We start from the raw sequence: 15255 nt of genomic DNA on the forward strand, positions 1-15255 counted from the left end.
GAAATTTTGTAGATACGAGGTCTTGTCGCCCAAGTGACGATTTCCTGCCATAAACAACTGTGTAGGTAATACAGTTTTGGAAAACATGTATTCTTTATAACACCTGCAATATTATTTGGGGGAAAAAAAAAGAGAGCAAAATACTGCAAAAAAAAGTAACAGTTGGTATCTCTGTGAATGTGTACTACGTTTGCACATCATACAGACACACACACACAATCACACTCACATGCCTACAAAATGCACATACACACATGCTAAACTACTACTGGAACTTTTCTGTTCAAAAAAAAAAAAAAAAAAAAAAATCACTTTTGCACATCTGTGATACTCTGCTTACTGCTCAACATACAGTGTACCGTCGGCCTTATGCCAAAAGGGCACTAGTAGTGTACAAAGTCTATCATGGTGAAAAATGCCTTTTGGCATAAGGCCGACGATACTATAAAACCAAAAGTTTTTGCAAGCGTGAAACTTTCCCAAATTTCGCAAGGAATGCAGCTTCATGAAAGTTTAATGTATGCTATAGTGTTTGCCTACACAATGCATTGAATGCCAGTGGCAATTCACAGGTTTCGTGCCACAAGATGTTTCTGGGTTTACAGTATATGTCATGCTCAGAAATGAATGCAGTGTATTACCAAAGATAATTAACGCATGTACATTTCATCAACAGCGCCATCTATGTCAAGGAAGAGAACTCCACAAAATCAAGTATATCAATATATATATATTTCATTGCGAAAACTTACTGATACCATAATATCACATGAAATCTGTCACGTCCTCCATATTAAACATTCACAATAACTACAACCATGATAAAATATGCATGCAGGTAAACTCTTGAAAAGCTTGCTCCAAGCTCTTACAGCACATTATTTCATTCCAGAGAAAAACAACTTGCAGTTTAAAGAGGGAAAATTCTTTAAGTGTACAACATAGTGATTTCACATGAAGAAAAAATCAGAGGAAAGCAGAAGGAATATATAAATAACATTTTACAGTTAGTATGACATACATGGTAAGCCACAGGGGAAAAGCGATGGAAGAATAAAAACTTTGTAGTATAGCTTTACTGTACATATCAATAATCTTTTGAATTCTATTCCAAAAAGAATGACTACCCTCCCTATCTCATAAATGGAAGCTTTACATGGGCAACCACATTCTCACCCCCAAATTCTCTCCGTCTTCAATTATTTGTGGCATCAAACACCCAGCTTTCTATAAACAGCACGTCATGAATGTGTAAATTCTTTGGAAGGGGGTAAGTTTTGCCAATGACCTACAAATCTTTGGTACAAAGGAATATTTCTCTTGGCCAAGTTGCAACAATAATGGCATGGTCCTAAAAGAAATAGTCATTTAATTACAATTAAAATCATCGATTTAATTATAATTACAATGATGGTTATGACTATAATCATTGCTATCACTGTTATTTGTACTATTATCATCAATGTTATTATCAGTGGTAGCAGTAGTAGTAGTCGTAGTAGCAGCAGTAATATATCATTATAATTGGCATGGTAATAATGATTATCATTATTATATATGATTTCATCACTACAATGCAGAGACAAAGAGTGGCTCCAGTCACTCGTAAGAATACCAACTGCTTTTAATATTTCCTTTCACACGCTGTTGATTGCTACCACACACACACAAACATCCAGGAATACTTGTATCCCTTGTAATCAACTGTAAGGTGCAAAGGTGTGCATTGGGCCCTATTCTACTTCTCTCTGATAGGAACATTGACAATTCACAGCCAGAAGAGCAAGTGATAAAGTGAGCTAAGCTACATTATTCCACATATGACCCTGCATCACAAAACTGACAAACAGTCACCAGATATGGATCTTAAATCAAGGGTTGATTCTCAATGAGCAGACTTTTAAAGAAGCTTTAAAATGATGTACACCTCAATGCACATGGACTTTCCTATCTAGATACTGAAAAGAAAGCACAAACTCTGGGAAAGTGTGCACTGAGAAAAGAGGCTCTGAAATGTAGGTTCTATTCAAGTGCTTAATCTTTAATACCAAGCCATGTTCTGCACAATGGGACAAAACACGATGGGACAATTCAGCATGGGACAAAACACAGGGTGTAAAACTCCCTAACAACAATAATGAAGGGATAATCAGATTAAGCTCAAATTCAGCATGTTCTATTAACCTTTTCTATCCATAACTAATAACAACTTTCAAAACAGTAGCATCATCTTTTCAAAAGCTAATAGACTTGAAAGAGAAGAGCATGTATCAAGGGTTTTCGAGAAATGGAAGAGGGCCTCTACTACATACCTAAGCACATTATTCTAAAAGTAACAGTCTTAGAAAAATTGCTAAATACACAATTTCCCAATTTTTTTTAAGGTCCCAATTGGTTGAATAATATACAAGAAAATTTGCTCTTTCAGAGAATACACACACACAAAAAAAAACCCCTCAAGATTATATTAACCTGTCTCACTTTTTTTTTTTTTTGAGTCCTCACATAAAACTGGGGCATGAAACTTTTTGTCGGTTTTGTGATGCATGGTCACATATTTGAGTCCACTCTGACAGAAATCAGATTTTTTTGCCATTGCCTCTTGAGTTGTTCTCTTTCTGTTTCATTTAATTCCCATTTCTCTCCCTTTGATTAGTATTGTAGAAATCTTCTTACAGTATACAGAGTTAGAGTGAATGTTCATGAAAAAGGGTTATATTTTTAATACCACAGTGCAATTTTCGTAGAGTGGCGGAGATTGAGGGGGAGAGGGGAGAGAGGAGAGAGGAAGAGATTGGAGTGAGAGAACAAGAGGCGGAGAAAGGGGAAAAGAGAGGGAGAGAGGGAATAAAAGAAAGAGAAAGAGGAAGAGAGAATGAGAGAGAGAGAGAAAGAGGGGAGAGAGAGAGAAAGAGGGGGAGAGAGGGAGAAAGAGAGAGCAGCCATTCCCAGGGTTAATGTATCAACACATTAAAATAGGACCCTCCACTCTGCCTGTGAAAAATCACACAAATTAGAAAAAAAAGTGCAACATTTGGGTGAAAAGTTGCTACACAACTACACAACCAGAAAAGTCGCAGACTGAAGTGCCACTGTTCTACATGTGTCTCCAGGTGAATGTTGCCGCGATATTTTGCACAAATATGAAATATGAAATATCAGGATACTTGTCACATTCCTAGGATATTATGTCCTAGACGTAGCTACACAAGAAAAGCTGCTGAACCTGATGGTCATGCCCAGACTACAGCGGCGCAGTTTCATGAGTTTTCTAACTTCGCGATTTTTCATTGCAGAAAAGAACAGAAAGTTTACAGTATTTCCCATCGGGGACAGGTCCCATTCCATGCTTCCACATCAGCTTCAAAGCATGCACTTTGTGTATGATGACTTTATCTATCTACACATTCATTCATATATTTTATTTATCATATATATATAAACAGAGAGATATATTATATATATATATAATCTATCATACTGGTCAACAATGCAGAACTTACATCAAATGATGCCAAATAACATTAAACATCAATCACTTTTTCTTTTCTTTTTTTTTCATCATGCACGATTGCATAGACTTGGGCAAGGGAACGCTGTAGGGTTCTAGACTGGGCGCGTGAGAAACCAAGAAAATGATCGAAAGAAGAATTGAATATTTGAAACGGATGACGTGCAAGCTAGTATCAGAAAAGAAATATGTACATGCAACAATGTGCGGTGATAGTGTGCCATCATAAACATTGAGGACGAGGGAAAAATGTGGGATACTTTGTATTCGACATGTATGTAGTTGAGGCAAAAAAGTATTTAACAATCTTCAGTAGTGTTAATGAGCTCGGCAAGCTAATTACATCGCATTCAGTTTTGCATCAAACATTCTGTATCTTATGCCGAAAATGAGCTCTTTTCTGGCACTGCCAACTTCACATGAAGCGATAATTGGGAGATACTGTAAAAGTGGACATTTCTGCGGGGTGGAAATTTTCACACATTTTGCCGAAACACCAAACTAACATGAAAATGAGAGCATGCAATTCTTCTGCTTATCTAATATGCTATATCATTTCATATTTGGATTCCATGGAATTAAACACATGCGAAATTCCTCTTTCCCAGCCAAGGACTAAATATCACCATGCAAAGATATCCACTTTTGCAGTGACGTAAAAACGAAACTTCTATTATCGAGAGCAGCAACATGACTACAAGCTAACTTTCTAGTCTAGAGCTCTGTTAAAATGCTGACAATAGGGTGCTTGCCTACAGCACTACCAATCAAATAAATCTAAGGAAATCATAATAATGGTATACCGCCGGATAAACGCAGCATTTTTTTTTTTCTCCACAATTTTCTTTTTCTTTTTCTTCCAAATGCTCGCTACATGTAGAATGTACATATGACTGATATCAATTACTCTAGATTCCAGTATGTACACACATGTTGAGGTTACACTTTTTATCATTATACAATATTTGATTTCAATGAAAAAATATATATCAATTCTCTGTAATACATATGTATCACTGTCATTTCTGAATAATTTGTGGCAGATTTCGTCAACACAGTTATACATTCATAAAAACTTTGTATCAATGTGTTAAAAAAAAGAACAGGCATCCTAGAAAATGTAACGTCCATAAATTTACAAAAACATAAGGTAGATGTTACTCGTAGGTTCTGGCTACATTGAATTACAAGACGGGATGACACTATGCCATATGAAGGATTGATATACATTATAGATGCCAGTTAAATGTGGCATGTAAACACATTACACTGAAAATGTTTACCGACATAAGAGTCCAGAATGCATGATGAATTGGTTGACAAAAGGGAAACCTGAAAATTGTCCACATAAATGAAAATTTCATACAGGTTTGATACTTTCCCTTCATCCTGCTACCCAAATAGATATTAAAGTTTTCTTTGAATGTCTTGAAATGTCATGAAGTTGAACAGGAAATATGTGATTTTAAGGTGCAACTAAATTCTCATCAATTCAGTGCATGTTTTCATTGAAGGCTTCTCTTTTCCTCATCTTTGTGTGTGTGTGTGTGTGTGTGTGTGTGTGTGTGTGTGTGTGTGTGTGTGTGTGGGCATGTGCATACACATCTTTCTTCTTCAAACCCTCAATTTAAACTCATGCAAAACCAAATTCAGTGTATTCATTCTTCATAGGGGAACACAGCACATACTTCAGTATAACCACAATTGGGCCATTTGTGCAATGTAATACATTATCATAAATTCAATTTCTAGACCTTTCATCGAATGAATGAACGTACAAACTATGCTGTTCAGACAGCAGTAGTGAGCTCAACCTTGGAGAAGTATGTGTGTCTGCCTTCTTCTATTTTGGGGGACACTGGGAAATGTTGATGTTCAGATGGCAGCAGCATTTTTAGCAAGGTTTATCTATCATGTGTGAACGCAAGGTCAGAAAATCCATGTGTGAACCATTATCTCCTCCACACATGTGAACGTGCCCACCATTGTATCACAGCTTATAACTGCTCTGTATGTATCACAGCTGATTACATTTGACTGGCATAATGGTGTATTTATCATGTGTGAATGCAAGGTCAGATAATCCATGTGTGAACTGCTATCTCAGGCACGTGTGAACGTGCCCTCCATCGTATCACTGCTTGTAACTGCTCCGTACGCATCACAGCTGAGGACATTTGACTGGCATAATGGCATAGTGGCATCCTGACACAGAGTTTAACCCTTTGATAACTACTAATCCAATTCACCTTTGACACATCACTGGGATTGGTTGCTAGCTGCAAGGACAAAACTTAACAACAGTCATATCGATAATTTTGTGGCAATGATCAAGCAAGCAAGACATACAGCAGTGTGAGAGAGAGAGAGAAAACAAAAAAAATGATGATAGTAATCACATGATTCAATGAGGATAAAGACGATACATGATGAAACATTACTGAGTTCTTGCTCTTTAAGTAACCGGGTTCAGGAAAACGACAAACTTGAGAAGAGAAAGACGACTGCTACAAACACACGCACAGATTTCCCTCGAGATGAGGCACACCAAATTCCAGTCCTGCCGTCCCTCATCGTCAGGGTCAACTGATGATACACTACGGTCAGGATGACACATTTCGACAACGCTTGCCCATCTCCCTATATCTCTCTCTCCTCGATATCAAAGAGGTCCGATCAAACATGAATTATCATCCGGAGAGGTATCCGACTTGAGAACAGATGCCCACTGAAAAGCCGACGCCCGGTTACGAGCGAGTACCTCCTTTCCTCTCCACAACTTCCTTGACAACCATCCATTCATCCATGTGCCTGGAGTATAAGAAGCGTGGGGGGCGGGTGGCAGGCAATGAGGGCTCCTCCCCAGATGCGGGCTGACGCCTGGTAATGGGTCGACACCCAGTTACGGCTCGATGGTGTCGTACTGCTGGAGTGCTTCTTCCAGCTTGATGGTGATGTTCTTGTAAAACTTGATCTGCTCCTGAAGGTAGACCTGCATCATCCACTTGAAGTCCCGGACTCGCTCTCGATGGAAATGGTTTACTTCGGCTGGAACAACAGGAAGAAGAGGAAGAGAATTGGAAAGAGATATAGAGAGGAGATGATAGAGAAGACAAAATCAAGATGCCTTCTACAATTCAGTTAAATTATCCCTGACTTCCCCTCCATCCCCCCCCCCCCAAAAAAGAAAAGTTCACATTACAATCATCATAAATGTCATGTACATACAACCATCATAAATCAAATTACAGTTACCACGTGAAGACTGAATTTCCTTATTTCACAATAAATCAAATCAAATCAAATCAAATAAGAAGTACTAGCAGTTGAGTAGAGACAGCAGTAGCAGAATGAGAATGGCCATTATGACTGTTACTGCACCATGCTTTCATCACAATAAGTACTAATATTAGAATACCACCAAACTTTCTCCTTTAAAACATCTTTTCAGGCTTTCAGCTGATCCATATTTCAGACTCTATATAAACTTGTGTTATAAGCTTTGTGTGGCAAGTTCATACAAGTGTATTTTTAATTCCAGAGGAATCCCTGGTGTGAGTCTGTAGGCGATATTCCACACTTCCAAGATAATGCGACGCTGCTCATGCTAGGTTTGGCAAAGCATGGACACCCTGCCAAAGTCAGCATGATAATTTGCAGCACACTACCTACACATATGTGTTTGCATCCTGGCTGCTGTATTTGCTGCCATGTATAGACCTGTTTGGTTTGGGCACTGTTTTTTTTTTTAATGTTAACATCAATTGCAACTATAACTGGGGGACTTCAGTATGCCTTACAATAGTTGATTTATGTACTGACATAGCGATGCACCTGGCTCATTGCCCAACTGACTGAATGTTCTTTTCTTCTTTTGGAAGCCTCCAATGGTTGACATAACTATAAAGAATATATCTATATGCGATCAAGAAAAAAAAAAAAAGTTGCATGGCCTAATTTTACATAAGGACTCAAAATACAATATGTGAAAAGGGTTAACCTACTGTAGTCAACAGTAAATTTTTATATTTTCTGAAAGAGAAATTCTTCTTCTGCATTATTCTGCAATTTGGGATCATAAAACATATGGGAAATTGTGTTTTTAGAAGTTTTTCTAAAACACCTTTTTGTAGAATAGCATGGCTAAAATATACGTCTTGTCTAAGTACAGAGGCCCCTTTTCATTCTTTATAGAAACCTTTACACACTCTTCACTTTCAACTCTAATGAAAGGATGTTGTTACTGCTTTGAAAGTGTATTTAATAGTCATGGATCAGGGGGATGTTACAGAGATGGAGTGGCAACTCTTCGTAATTCATGCAAACACATGTTTGGGTTCAAGGCGTTACAATGAGATGTCTACATGTAGCATTCCACTACGCTTTGAAGTCATGCTCGATACCACTCTAGTTGCAAGACGAAGTTCGGAGATGAAGAACGCATTTCACCTTTCTTTGAATTACAAGCTTTATTTCACCGTAAAATTTTAAATGAAATACTCGAATTGATTTAGAATAGTTCAGGAAAGAATTCAATATTATAAACATGTATTTCTAGTTTCTTCGTAATGCGCAAATTGAAATGAAATGAAAATTAGGCCCTCTTAAAAACCTAAAATTTTTCTATAATGCACACATTTCCGCATGTTAGTTTTGTATCTTGTAATCTGGGATATTTTGATCTTTCAAATAAAGTACTCCGCTATTAAAGCATGTTCCAGCGTGCTTTTAAACTATTTGCTGTTAAAATTGTCAGTTTTACACTGCATTTTGATTCGCTGCTCCAATTCAAGGTACACAAATTCATTGTTACCATCACACTGATGAAGAGAGAACGAATTGCATTAGGGGCAAGTATTTCTAGATGTGAGAGCGCTAGTCCCGATTATTGATGCTCTCTTTTGTCAAAGCACCCTGTTTCCACCTGTAGTTGAACGCATAACTTCTCGGCGGTGCCGCGCATGACTTCAAAAGAGAGCAGGAGTTGTCTCTCCTTCTCTAGCACCTCCCTGCATGGATAGAATGCTTCAACAGAGCATGCTGAATTTCCACTATATACCTGATAATCCCTTCATTATTGTGGGTATAAGGAGTTTTACATCCTGTTTTTTGTCCCATTCATTGCACACATCATGGCTTGGTAAGATAATTAAAGTGCTTGAATAGACCCTATACTTCACCAGAGCCTCTTTTCTCAGTACACACTATTCCACAATGTGTGCTTTCTTTCCAATATTTACATGTAGGTAGCTTTTATAGGAGAGTCCATTTGAATTGAGTTACACATCATCTTAAAGCATAAAGTCTGCTCTTGCAGAATCTGCCCTAGACTGAAAAATTCATGTCTAGCGACTTTTTGTTGGTTTTGTGGTGCAGGGTCACATATGATACGCATGCTATCTGACTGCAATGACCTGCATGTACACATAGACCGTGCTTCGCTTAAAGGTCTGGCTCACCAGAAATATTATACTGTAATTGTGGGAATTTTCTTTTTACATGTCTCTAATACCACAGATTGAAAGAGAAAAAATATTATTCCATATTACAAGCAAAAAACAATCACGCATTTTTATTTTCCTGCTAGTTTCAAAATGCACAAAAAAAAATCCACTTTAACAGTACTGTAATTCTACTGTGATATTTTGGGAGGTATGATGCTGCCCTCTGTTGTGCATTCTGAGACATGGACTCTTTCTCTCACCCATCATGGCGTAGGAGATGACGTCCGCTCGTCTCTTGACCGCCTCCGCCTCCTCAAAGTCCATCTTCTGCTCCTCCCTCTGTTTCTGGCATTCCTTGACCGTCTGTACGGTGTGCTGTGAGGAAGATCAACAGTCAGACAGTGTCGGGAATAAGTGCTTGTTGAATATCCATGAGTCTGTAACTGATTGACAAATTGCCCTACATCAACGTAAATACGAACTGAATTGATCAGTCTTTTTTAGTAGTTTTTTGTTAGTGGAAGATCAAGGGTCAGAAGGTGTCGGGAATGAATGCTTGTTGAATATTCATGAGCTTGCAACTGGTTTCTTTTCTTTTGTCATGACTACTAATAAAAGACACTGATCAATTCAGTGCTTATTTACATCGATGTAGGGCAATTTGTCAATCAGTGGCAATAAAAACAACTTTACGGAAGAATTTCATCACTTTCAATTCAAAAGTTTGTTGTTTTCCATGTGCATTGTGTTTAATCTTTAAATCTAAACTCTCTCCTTTCCATAGTAAACACAAACATACACACACATACACACACACACACACACACACACACAAGCACAATATACAGAGTCCTCTATCTACAGCTGTACCTTCAGGGTAAGCGGGTGGAGGAGGCAAGCCTCCAACTAAAAAGAAACATAAGGAATTGTACAGTTCCACTGCTTTTGAATATTCATTACTTCACTACATAAAACACACACACACACACACAGACACACATTCCTTTATATGAATGAGCTTTGGAATGAGACTCCCTAAAACTATGGAAATCTGTCATCCTAGGTACAAAAAAAGCGAGAAATATTAATAGCAAGAAATTTTTGACACACAGCAACAGGTAAAGCGAAGGAGATGTGCTGGAGGCATTAGTGACTGGGGTTGGTATTCTGAAAATCTTCCTAAGTTTCTTCCTAAGTTTCTTCCTAAGTCAGAAACTTAGGAAGTGCCCAGGAAAGACAAAATTGGTATTCTGAAATGTCTTCCTAGGCACTTCTTAATGCAAATTAAGCCATCCTTATCCCCACCCATGTCCTTTCCTAAGCCAATACGAAATGCCGTATCATAAGGAACTAACCAATGTCTGCCAATGACAGTCGCATATTACTGTGACGTAGGGTCAAATACACGAGTGCGCGGCATGTCCCCTTTCTCACGCTCATTTCGCGCATCAAAGTACATGTGCGCGCAATGACTGACAAACGCGCCTATCACGATGCTTGCAGTTTGCTAATTTTAACAACGTACTTAGGACAGGGGTGGAGCTTTCCTAAATATTTTCCTAAAATTCTTTCCTAAGTGCATTCTAGAATACCAACTTCTTCCTAAGTCAGAAATTTGCATATTCCCGCCACCTTCCTAAGTTTCTTCATAAGTCTACTTAGGAAGAAACTTAGGAAGATTTTCAGAATACCACTTAGGAAAAAATCCTGACTTAGGAAGAAATTTCTTCCTAGGAAGGATTTCAGAATACCACCCTGGGAATGATGACGCTTTACCTTGTGGAAGTGGATCATGTCCGGGAAGCAGGACATCATACCGCCGTACTCCCTCAGGAAGTCCTCAAAGGGGTGCAGGTCATGCTTGGGCTGCTCGTAGAAAAGCTGACCGACGTCGTGGTACGTCTTCCCCGTGAACCTCATGGCCGCCGTCAGCTGCAGCGATTCTACAACCAGGAGAGGCGCAATCACATGACAGTCACATGACTAGAGTGCATTGTCACACTTTAAAAATTAATAACAAAGGGCAAATGAAAACCAGAGGATCAAGCAATGACAGCTTTAATAGTGCAATTACAATTATTGTGTTCTAGACAACATGAACATCCAACTACCTAATAATTTGCAAAAATGACCGCCTTGGTATTAAAAGTACAGTTCAAGGTGTGTGTGTTCTTCTCAAAATACTACAGCAACTCAGTACAACCATAATGATATACAATTGTAGCAGACAATGATTTCTTCCTTTTTTTTTGTCAGGATTAGACAGAATGTTCTGAACTCAGGGATCAAAAGATCATACTATCATGATCACTGAATTGGCAACTCTCAAGTTTCACTGTCTATTCTATATTGCAGAAATATTAAATGGAATTTGTTCAATTCATTACATTACATCTTTACAAATCTGAAGGAATCTAAAAAAGAAAGATTGCCAGTTTAATAAAAAATAGGAACAGAACTAATCTTGTATTATTCCCATGTTGCCAATTTATCTGGTAAGAATCATCTATAAATATCTTTTAGTATTCATGTGTTGTCAATTTCAGAATCATCCATAAATACAGCAATTAGTTCTGCGACTGCAGAACTCTGCAGAGGCTTAATTTTGCAATTGAGAATCATACACTAATGATACAGGTTTCAAATAAAAGACTTTTGTTGTTGTTTTAAGTTTTCTTCATGTAACACCTACAATGAAAAGTGAAAATTATATCTTTAGATACGCTGTACACTACCAATGCAAACCACAGTAGTGTGGTTTTGGGAATTGATGAGCAATTCAAGGCTGCATGAGAGATATCCAGAAGAACCAAGGCAAAACAAAAAAGAAAAAAAGAAGGAAAGAATAAAAGATACAACTTAAAAGCCAAGTGGAAATGAAATAATGCAACGTGAGAGAAAATAGAATGCAGAATGAAGCTCGAGACCATAAAGGGGTCAGACAGGTAATATTAAAGGAGAGAGTGAAGGAGGAAGTAGAAGATGAACACTAAACATGGGAGTTTAAGGAATTCTGTGCACCTTGTGGGTGAGGTCATATCATAGTGTGCTGTGCAGAATGTTTCTTTACTAACCCCAAGCGTGCCACAGTGTATGCCCCCCCCCCCCACTGCGTGCCACATCAATCTGAGATCTGACAACGCATTAATGTTGTGGGTTTTTTGTGTGTGTGTGTGTCTTGTTGCTGCTTTTTTCTTGAAAAACATTCTGTATTTCAAAGCCATGTAACTTTTCTGCAGAAGCATTTACCTGGACTCTGTTTTATCAAAAGATATAATGGATCTTAAATTTCCTTTATAACACATAGGTTGCCACAGACTGATGACAGAAATCAACTATATAATCAATTTTACCTCCTCATAAAACAGGGCTCAGGTATGCTAAAAATGCAGTGCAGCAAAGTGGAAGATTGCACGGCTTACTGTGATGAATGTGTGAGGAACGGAACTGCGCATTCACGCATTCATTTATTTGTTACGTGGCACGTTGAGGTATATCAATCCGTTTGTGCGCAGTTGTGCGTTTGAGCAAATTACGCGAAGTTGGCAGGTCTTTGACTGAGAAGGGCATGCAAGAGGCACACAGGGGTAATATTCATGGTATCTATGGAGCTGAGGGCCACCTGGTACAAGATAGCCTTTATTTGACTGCACATAATGACATAGGTCTACCATTCAATTTTGATGATGGAAATAATTATCCATGAGGGAATAGAATTAAGGCATATCATCCATTTATGAATTAAACTACAATATTGATTTCCCAGAAGTATGTAATCAAGTACAGGTGAAAAAGCAATTAATTGAAGTAATAGGAAGGAAGGCCCTGCGGCAAAACTCTGATAAGCAAATATTTTGTTGAATCATTGCCGGTACTCGCCCCAACAATCTAATTTTCTGGCCTAATGATTTCATCACAAACTAATGTCTTGTTTAACTTCACAAAAGGTTTGACATTTTAGAGACTGCAAGCAAATGTGACCTTGCATAAAAACAATTATTATTTCAGTTCAGTCTTGCATGACTGTGACAGAGGATCGGCGATACTGATCTTTAAAGGGGATGGCTAGTAACCGATCAGTGGGAATCAGTGGGAATGCTGAGGGATGATTGTTCCAATCCTTGTGGGATTCATGGAAGAGTACATTATATATAACTGTTGTGTGAAAATTATTTGCTTCAGAACGGTCTCATATTCAAGTAATGTGCAGATTAATGCCCTGTCACTGACCAGGCACGCTAACCTGGAAACATTAAACTGCACATTACTTGAATATGAGACCATTCTGAAGCAAATAATTTTCACACAACAATAGATGTATAATGTACTCTTAAATGAATCCCACAAGGATTGGAACAATCATCCTCCAGTATTCCCACTGATCAGTTACTAGCCATCCCCTTTAAAGTGTTTTCAAAGCTTTCCAGGGTTTTCACCCATATTTTCACAAGCCAAATGGGCAACATACTGTATGTTGAATGACAAGGACCAATATACAATATAAGACAAGAAATGGAGAATCTGCCAAAACTGTAAAAAGAACTGTTACACTACAAATACCTAGTCTGATGCTTGTCAACAACCACTTTCTTGTCTTATTGTTTAATACCTATGATTATTCTCACAGAAAATACTAATAATCTTGCTGTGCAAAAAAAAAAAAAAAAAAAAAAAGAAGAGAAGAGAAAAACAAAAGAGGAAAAAGAGAATGGGTGTACTGTGAAATTGATCCATGGAACTATTAATGGGCTTAATGAGGAATGATCTCATATAAAGATGCCACTTGTGAGGGTGTATGTGCATGTGTGTGTATTTGGCCTGTACCGTTTATACGGACTATACATGGCAGCTGTAGTAGTGCACCAAAGGCTGAAACAGTATACAGCACGGAATGAAATGTGAGAATGAGAACGACAAGGAAACTAGTAAAAGCGAAGATTACTCACAGAATGAAAAAAAAAAAAAAAAATTGATTGCAGGAAGTGACGTACTGTAGAAAATGAACCCACACAGACACTTAACCCATTGGAGACTGCTCCCGAGTATACTCGGGCAGGTGCTTATGGGAATTGTGTATTATAAACAAAAGTTGCTCAACGGGTTAAGACAGGCTCTGAAAGAAGAATAATTCACGTCACCCAGTTTAAGAGAAGGCTCGAAAAGAAAAGAAACGTCAGGAATATGATGTGCTCAGGAGGCACTTCAGTGTTCTGTTAGTATAATAAGTGAGAAATGATATAAATGAGATAAATTATATCAAATAAAAGATAAATGGACATTTTCTCTCTACCTTTCGGAGGCTCATCGTTACCCTGTGGATCTAGAGATCAAAGTCATCGTTCAAAGGAAGGGTGTGGAAACAGAAATAGAATAAACTCATGCATATATATTTTTACATCATCAAGCAAAGACAACTCTCACATGAGCAAAAGAAGAAAAAAAATATAACAAAAAATAATCATTCCAAACAAAAGTGAACTCATAACATTGCAGTGTTAAACTGTTTAAAATTTGTACATACCAGGCATATCTTTCTATCTGTCATATTTTTGTTTTCTTCTCCCCTGCTTTCCTTCCCTACTTAGTCCCACATATTCAAAAATATTTTCTCAAAACATTTGATACGGATGTGAGCTCAGATATTTTGCATACCACAACAATATGAAAATGGAGGCACACACAGTGATGATTTTTTTTTTTGTTTTGTGACAAACATTCTATCACATTTGCTGCACACAGAAACAAAAAATAAGAAGTCATTTCATAATTCACATGTCCTTCCTTTATACACAATTTGATGTCTACACTTGAAGGTCAGTTTACATCCATTAGTTGTTGTTCTTAACCCTAATCAGGCTGGTGGTTATGATTCCGCCCCCCTTCAGATCTCGTCTATGGAACGCGTGATCGCGCCGAAAATCGGCACACGCGATGCCCGCGACGTATACTATCAAAATGTATGGTTGCTTTCTCCGAAAAATTTTTCTTACATTTTATATTAATTAATTATTGTAATTTATGCATAAAATCAGTTTGGGGCTCTAAATCACTTATTAATGCTCTAATCAAGCTAATTTCTTTTTTAAAATGTTTCTTGTATCATTCTCCTGTGACACAGGATAAAAAAAAATCTGTATTGAAATTAATTTCTTATGTATTTGATTGTTTTTTGAATTTCTTATGTATTTCGTTGTTTTTCGACCTTTTGTTTTTGTTTGTTTTTTGGCCAAAATTTGTCACAGACATTTTTCGAAGCTTTATTATGCTCAAATAAATTAATTTCGTCCATTCTAAGTCAAG

The 15255-nt window shown here is 37.6% G+C and overlaps 1 protein-coding gene across 1 annotated transcript in view; it reads right to left on the reverse strand.

Annotated features, from left to right (window-relative positions):
• Positions 1-5939: 5939 nt before the first annotated feature.
• LOC139744969 (sorting nexin-33-like) overlaps positions 5940-15255 on the reverse strand; it is a 73267-nt gene continuing 63951 nt past the window's right edge. Inside the window, exons 12-15 of the mRNA XM_071655378.1 lie at positions 14246-14275; positions 10732-10898; positions 9216-9330; positions 5940-6559 (exon numbers count right to left, since the gene is read on the reverse strand). Coding sequence (XP_071511479.1) covers positions 6414-6559; positions 9216-9330; positions 10732-10898; positions 14246-14275 — 458 coding nt within the window. The 3' untranslated portion in view covers positions 5940-6413. The remainder of the gene's footprint in view (positions 6560-9215; positions 9331-10731; positions 10899-14245; positions 14276-15255) is intronic.

Source organism: Diadema antillarum, unplaced genomic scaffold, assembly GCF_040938485.1.
Source record: "Diadema antillarum isolate AM-2024a unplaced genomic scaffold, OU_Dant_1.0 seq00001223_RagTag, whole genome shotgun sequence".
Lineage (NCBI taxonomy): Eukaryota > Metazoa > Echinodermata > Echinoidea > Diadematoida > Diadematidae > Diadema > Diadema antillarum.